General features: G+C 37.9%; 1 protein-coding gene across 1 annotated transcript; it reads left to right on the forward strand.

The window, feature by feature from the left end:
• The first annotated feature begins 618 nt into the window (after positions 1 to 618).
• On the forward strand, positions 619 to 7,484 carry LOC139142919 (E3 ubiquitin-protein ligase TRIM71-like). The gene is made up of 4 exons (XM_070713111.1): positions 619 to 740; positions 1,524 to 2,625; positions 3,905 to 4,173; positions 6,430 to 7,484. The coding sequence occupies exons 2-3, from the start codon at positions 1,789 to 1,791 to the stop codon at positions 3,929 to 3,931; spliced, it is 864 nt and encodes a 287-aa protein (XP_070569212.1). The 5' UTR covers positions 619 to 740; positions 1,524 to 1,788; the 3' UTR covers positions 3,932 to 4,173; positions 6,430 to 7,484.
• The last annotated feature ends 535 nt before the right edge of the window (positions 7,485 to 8,019 follow it).

An 8,019-nucleotide genomic window follows, 5' to 3' on the forward strand; every position in this document is an offset into this window, starting at 1 on the left:
TCCTCAAATTTTCTACGCCTTAATGATGATAAAACAGAATTTGTTTTTTCTCTATAGAATTTTGACTTTCATTCAAGTCTTGAGCGAAGTCTCCGAATAGGTGATGCGCTGATTTCAACCCAATGTCAAGCAAAGAGCCTTGGCGTCACTCTCGATTCCAGTCTCTCTATAAAAATCTCATGTCAGTCATATTTGTCGCTCTTCCATGTTCCATATTCGACGCATTGCTCTCATTCGTAAGTACCTATCCTGATCTGCCACTGAACAACTTATCCATTCGCTTGTCTCCTCATGTATCGATTCTTGTAATTCTTTGCTGTATGGCTTACCACTGTATTTGATTAATCACATTCAGCATGTTCAAAATGTAGCAGCCAGAGTTACAACTCGGTCAAAGCATTCTGATCATATAACACCATTTCTGCAGGAATAACATTGGCTACATGTACACCAGCGTATCATTTATCCATTTTCTTATTGTAATGTATCTTTCAGCGGCTGTGATCACTTTTTTTTCTGTGGAGTTTGTCGCTTTACAAATAAATTATTATTATTAATTATTATTAATATAGTTTAAAGGTCAGTTCAGGTCACATACATATATGCGCATGCCTGTACACATAGTTATCAGGTTTCTGGCATTGTCAAGTGGCTGATTGGGGAGTAACTTATTTGTGCTAAATTTCCAAACTCTGTCTTTTTGATACATCGGAGTGACCCTTGAAGCAGAAAGAGTTCAGGTAAGTTGTTACAACTGTATATTCTGAAGCTTATTCAAGGTATTTTGGAAAGAGTTCACTGAAGATAGAAATCGCTTTAGAGGTCTGCAATTCTGCAGGGCTTAGTATTATGATAGTACGAAATATTAGTCATCTCCCAACTGAAATATGTAGGACACAGACCCTGGATGCATGTGTGGTGATCCAAAAACATGTGTGCAACATTTAGGCCACGTTTTCTACATTAATATAGAAACTTTAATTATGGGTGTGGCTGCACTGTATGGTAGTTTCAACACCACTGAGAAGTCACTAAGAACACTAAAACATGGTCCATTTAGAAGACTTTTACTATATATGTGTGACTTAATGTATCAATGATTACAGAGAAGGTTGGCAAAACTTAAGGGTGATATTTTAAGCTACAGATGTAAGTGTAAATTACAAGGTATCATGCAGATTTTAATCGATGGACTTCAATACCAGGAAGTAGATCAGCAAAGAATCAAGTGACCTAATGCACACACACACCAATGGAGAAATAGAAAACTAAAGGTTTAAAGGTTATGAAACTAGGCAAAGTAGGAAAAAACAATTAAACCAATAAAACTCTTAATGGACCATACAGCACTCAAGCAAAAACGATACAGAAATGCCGATAAACCTTTAGCAGGAAACTTTGTTTACTAAAATAAACTGTAAAATATAAATCCAGGTACCTGTAACATTGCTTATAATATTGAATTAAAATTTACCTGTAATATTTCTTTATGATTGAATTAACATTATCATGTTTTTTTTCAGTGTACTCCTTTGACAAAAGTAGCCATGGCTTCATCATTAGGTATCAGTGAAAAACTGCTGACTGACATTGATGATAAGGTATTGTGTGTCCGATCTGCATGGAACGTTTTAAGTCGCCTAAAATACTGCCTTGTTATCACACATTTTGTGAACACTGTCTCACAAAATGGGTCAAGACAAACAACGGTCAGCTGATATGTCCAACATGTAAGAAGCCTTGGCCTTGCCCTCTGGAGGGGTAGCAGCTATTGACAGCAATCGATTTATGAATGACCTTATGTCGGTTATCGGAGATGTCAGTCCTAAAGGTACGGTATGTGAAGGATGTAAGAAAGAGGCCAAGTACTGGTGTGGTGACTGTGGTGGACAATTCTTCTGCGATGTCTGCATAAAAGCTCATAGAGCAATGAAAATCTGCCAAGATCATGAACCAATGACAATTACAGAATACAATGAAAAGATGTCAACACAACACTTCAGAATGATTCAACCAAGATTCTGTCAGAATCACCGAAGTACGAAACTAGAATTCTACTGTGATACTTGTCAAGTGCCAATATGTCATAAGTGTATTGTGGTTGACCACACACCATCAGATCATAAGATGTTGTCACTGGAGTCAGCGATGGAGAAGTATATGCCAGAAATGAAAGCACACTCAGAGAAAATTGCGCAGAAAGTTGGTGATTTAAAGTCACGGAAGGACAGAGCACATGGTGTTCGAAAAGACTTGGATGCAAACAGGTCCACAGCAGAACGACACATTAAGAAAATGTATCAAAAGTTGATTAATGAAATGAAGCAACAAGAAATAAAACTACTGGGACAAGTTGATGATATCTACATACCTAAGTGTAAACAAGTTGATGCAGATATAGAACTTTTGGAACACAGAATTGCCAGTGCAGAAAGTATGCATTCATATCTCAGTCATCTCTTGACTTTTGGAGGAGCTGCAGACATCATGACAGCACAAAGACAGATGAAGGATCAACATCAGCATTATGATGAAATGACAAATCTACCTTGTAGTGACATCGACAGTGATCTGGTTTTCATAGAAAATCCTGACTGTTTACAAATGAATCTTGGCATTGTTAAGGTAAGAATTTCACCAACTTATGTACAATTGTTCATAAAAAAATAATTTTGAGTCATTCTGCATGTTATTTTGATTTGAATATTGTTTTTAGACACCCACACACAATAGCATAGAAATATACCGGTATAATGAATATGCATAATATATGATACAAATGTGCATCATTGTTGGGAGACCTGGTCCTTGACAATTTAGTGTGGTTCTCATATTTTTTGTTGCAGAACAATCGCACGTGATTAGTGAAGCACGACTTGAAGGTGTTATAAGTGAGGCCGATGTAAATTAACGCTATCCTTCACTTGATTTCCATTGATACCTTGGCCTTGTAAATGACATTTTTGACTTGACAGTCACCTTACAATGGACATGCATGCCCATTGAAAGGTGACAGTTTGTTTGGTCTCTTTGGACAAGGACCAGGTCTTTGATGTCTTGTGGTCAATTATTGAAAAAACATTGCGCATTGCGTTACTCTGACATAAGCAAGCGATGTAATCTTTGTATATCAGAGAAGGTAAATATTAAACACACACACACGAAACATACATATATATATATATATATATAATATATATATATAAATATATATATATTATATATATATATTATATAATATATATATACACACACACAGAAAGTTATAGTTAATAACACTCTGATTTTGAAATCACAGTGTTCGATGCCAAAAGCAGAGCTTTATAAAACAAACCCAAAAATTACTTCAATTACAGTGTAATAATACTTGTTACTTAGGTTTAATGCATCTTACAAATTTCAGACAGATCAAGCTTCTCCCTATGTCTTTCCACTCATTTAAATGGTTTCGCACATTATATGTTCTACTTGAGTCTTAGATGGTGTTTGAATTTATTATTTTAATAATAATTTTTTTTTGTGGTATCGACACTTTGAAACCATGCGACACAATACATTTGCTCCTGTGGTATGGAAAATTTTCTTTCTCTGTGGGAAGAACCAGATTTCTGGTAATGATGGCTGATACAGTTTGCCCCTACTTTTGCCTAAACCTATGGCGAAGGTGAACGTATAGTTAAAATGAGGATAATATGATATCATTTGCATGGTTCTAAATTTATATTCGCAGCTGAAAGTAAGCTTTGACTTGATTGGTTAGAGATGAGTCACGTCAGAAAGAATTAAAACTATGTGTAAACCCAGGATATTGGAAGGAACGGAAGAGATGACAATCTGTCTGCATTGTCAAGGAATTAAGAAGTAGCTATCTTTGTATAACGTTTCTCAACAAATATGTCTTCAGGTAAACCAATCAAGTCTGAAGAATTGAGGAAAGCTGGAGATAGGATGGAGATGATCACTCACACAAAACCACAAGTGCAGATGAAATGGGGAAGTGTGATTGAACAATCCGGTAAAACAATGATGGGAGAACAAGTTACTGTTAAAAGCAAACGAGCACAGCCTAAGCCCCTTGTATCGAAAGCCACACATCATCAGCCGACAAAAGAAGCCAAGCTAACAAAGGCAGTAACAAGGAATACAAAAGTTGAATTTGTGAAACATTATCAGGTGAGTATACCAAGGGTAGTAAATTGTTATTAAATACAAGACAGAAGGTTGATATTTTGACCAGATTTTACTATAGAAAACAATGGGACAGGTTCAAACCACAGTGGGGAATGGGTTACTCCGAAATATCACTTTAAACCGCTACAACTCTGTAGGAATTACGAGAGAATCTATCCAGGAATTCATTGGAGCAGATTAATTTATGTTTAGCTCGTATGTCATCAAGACATTAATTATGAAAACAGAAACTGAGTCTGATAGGTCAAGGTTCTAATTTAGGACAGAAACTAAAAACACAGCATGTTCAGCCTTCACAGAAAATCAAAGAAAACATCAATAATACATGTACATAATACTAGTATTTCTATTCTTAGACTGACATGTTGAAAAAGTCCATGGGTATAGGTATCAAAAATCACAACTTTATATCATTTCCATGGTAAAACGAAATTAAAGTATTAAATAACAAAATTAGTATGGTTTTAAAATTTAAGTTGCTCAATTGTCATTTTGATGCAGTTTGATCACAGGGGCTCAGAAGTGGCTATTTAAAGGGGAGTTCACCAAGGATGATTTTTACATATGTTCTAGCTTTGTGGTCACTTACCCCGGAAAAGCTTTTTCGCCATTTATAACTTGCACGATTTTTACAAAAACCGATAGAAATAGTACAGGAAGTTGCCCATGTAATTTGAATCATGGGAAAAAGCGCCAAGCTTGGAGCTTGCATAATGTGATATGGAAGGCACCATTTTCCCATGGGTATGGCATTGTCCACTCACCAATGCTTAAACCAGGCTGTGGGTATTTACATAACTTTTGTTTATACTGAGTATCCTTGCGTAAACGGTGAATCACAAACTGTCCACTGTCAGATTTTGTGTTGCTGTTTACTACTGTATTACTGTGAGTGGACAATGTGGGGGCCATACCCATCCGAAGATGGTCCCTTCCATATCACATGATGCAAGCTCCAAGCTTGGGGCTTTTTTCCCATGATTCAAATTACATGGACAACTTCCTGTACTATTTTTATCATTTTCGTAGAAAATCGGGCGAGTTATAAATGGTGAAAATAGCTTTTCTGGGGTAAATGACCACAGAGCTACCACATATGTAAAAATCATCCTTGGTGAACTTCCCCTTTAAGTCAATATTACAGCGTTTTTCTTTCTTTTCCAATGTTACAAATAATCAGCTGAAGAGCACAACACTTGTGTAGCTGTCTTTTGTCTAGCTTGTATTGGCATGTACAGTACGTCCTCGTAAATGTGACCTTTATAGTTCCGTGACCTGTAGCCATGCCTATTTCCTGCCCTGCCCTCGCTATGTTTACAGTACTAATTTTAGTACAGTAAACACAGCGACGTCTGTACGCATGGCCAGTAGGCATGGCCAGAGGAATTGGCAAAGAGTCACGGAACTAAAGGTCGTATTTACATATGATCACATTCCCTATTGAGGGCGCACTATACATGCCAATACAAGCTACACAAAAGACAGCTACACAAATGTTGTGCTCTTCAGCTGATTTATTTGTAACATTGAAAAAGAAAGAAAAACGCTGTAATATTGATTTAAATAGCCACTTCTGAGCCCCTGTGGTTTGATTTGTATCAATATCTATTCTCAATTTTAAATTGTACATTTCTGAAAACAGTTTGTTACGTGACATTATATCACCATGCCCTGCCTGTTGCATTTTGACTGATCGAGCTGAACAACGTGACTGCATGACCACAAATACACAGTAAAGACATGCCCGTGAATGTGAATAATAAGATTAACAACTCAAAGTATTTTAACTTTACAGCTCAAACGTAAATCATAATCAATCACAAAATAAAATGGAGCACTTGTGGGCCAAGTTGAGATACATTTTCTGAAAATATCTCCAGATTTGTCAATTTTTTACAGCGCCCGTGACAGTGGGTCGCGTATTACTCAGTTCTGGGGCCAAGTTATGTTCGCTCCGGAAATTTTCGCAAATTTTGACGGTTTTCTTCGGTTCGTTGATAATATAATGGAAATAACAGACTCCGCTCTGACCATTAACGTTTATTTATGGGCGCGGGCTCGAGGACAGCCAAATAATGGGCTCGGCAAGCCTCGGCCGTTAATTTTTGGCTTTCCTCTCGCCCTTGCCCATAAATAAACGTTAAAGGTCAGCACGTCGCCCGTTATTTCTACAGTCATCAGTGCCATTCTGTTCTGCTGATGTGCTTTTTTTGACCCTTGACCTTTCTGACCTTACAGGTGGCTGGTCAAAATTTGAATTGGACGGTCAAGGTCCTCAGCCAGGACAGAAGTTCAATGATCCACAAGGTTTAACCTTCCATGATGATAAACTTCTGGTGTGTGACAGACTCAACAACATTGTTCAGATACTGAACCAAGACTACACATGTGAAAAGGTGCTAGGAAGTTTCAGCGGTCAGTTTGCCAAGCCATTCCAGCCACAGTCCGTAGCGGTCTCTGAGGACAACCACTACGTCTTACTTGATAAGAATAATTTGCAAATTGTTGTTTGTGATCAAAATAATAAAGTTATCAGCATAATTACTTTACCTGCAGGCGTAGATCCCTGGTGCATAGCTCTCTTGAAAGGGTTTGTTTTGGTCACTGATGTCAAAGGTCGTAGGTTACTCAAGTACACCAGGACTGGTCACTATGTTGGAGACATTGGTGGTCTTGGGGATAAGCAATTCGGCTATCCCTACTTTGTTGCTGTCATTAGTAAGGAGGTCATCATGGTGTCTGACTTTGGCAATGACTGTATCAAGTGTTTTGATTCTGATTTCAATTACCTGTACCAATACGGTAAATACGGTCACGGCGATAGTCAGCTGTACGGCCCACGCAGCATTGCCGTTGATGGCGCTGACAATGTTTACGTTTGTGATTCAGGCAATGATAGGATTTCAATGTGGAGTCGAGATGGGACGTGGTTTTGTAATCTTTTCCATTGTGAAGTACGTGAGTCTGCCTGAGTACATTGCAGTCAGCCGAGACAGAATCTGTGTTAGAGGGAGAGACGACAAACACGCCACAGTATTTTCTAAGTAGACAGAAACACCAAGATTATGTGTACGTCTGCATTTCATCAAAATATTAGATTTTTGTCCAAACTTTCGGCGCGAAGTCAATTTCCAATTATCACTCAAGCGTGACGACAAACAAATCGTAGTTTGCATCATGTTTACAACTCAAAAACCATCAATTTCTCAGGTTTAGAACAATGGTTTTTGAAATATATTATTCTATGTTGATGTCGCCTCATGTCTAGAGTACACATAAACTCAAATAATGTTGTTTTCCACTTTTTTTGGGGAGTGGAGATTTAGCCGAGCGGTTCTGTCTATGGCCTCTCAGCTAGGCGACTGATGCCGTATGTTTGTGGTTCGAATCCGATTGAAAACTAGCCGTATTTCGATAATTTTCACTTAGAAAATTTGGGAACTTTGAAAGAGGGGTGGCTCAAAATCAAGTAACGTCTCCGTATTTGGCATGCAAGGCGCCACGTGAAGCCGTTCACCTTTTGAATGAGACACTGTCTCAGTGTCACGTTTGAGCAAACAAATCATATTTGTGACAGCCGCTTCATCTCTTTGCTGTAGTTATGCACAAATTGAGTCGTTTTGAACAACTTTAAGCGACAAAAATGAATAATTTGATGTGATCAGTGTCTGAAACGCAGTGTACACGCTTTCTCCTGGTCTACGTCTGTGATTGCATCAATCAATAACAAGGTAAACGGATTCACAACTCCACTAGACCATGGGCAGATCAACAGTTGTGTGTGCAGAATACATTTTAAAGATATACCTGTACATCCAGATATGTCTG

The sequence above is a fragment of the Ptychodera flava genome, chromosome 10 (assembly GCF_041260155.1).
Source record: "Ptychodera flava strain L36383 chromosome 10, AS_Pfla_20210202, whole genome shotgun sequence".
In the NCBI taxonomy this organism is placed as follows: Eukaryota; Metazoa; Hemichordata; class Enteropneusta; family Ptychoderidae; genus Ptychodera; species Ptychodera flava.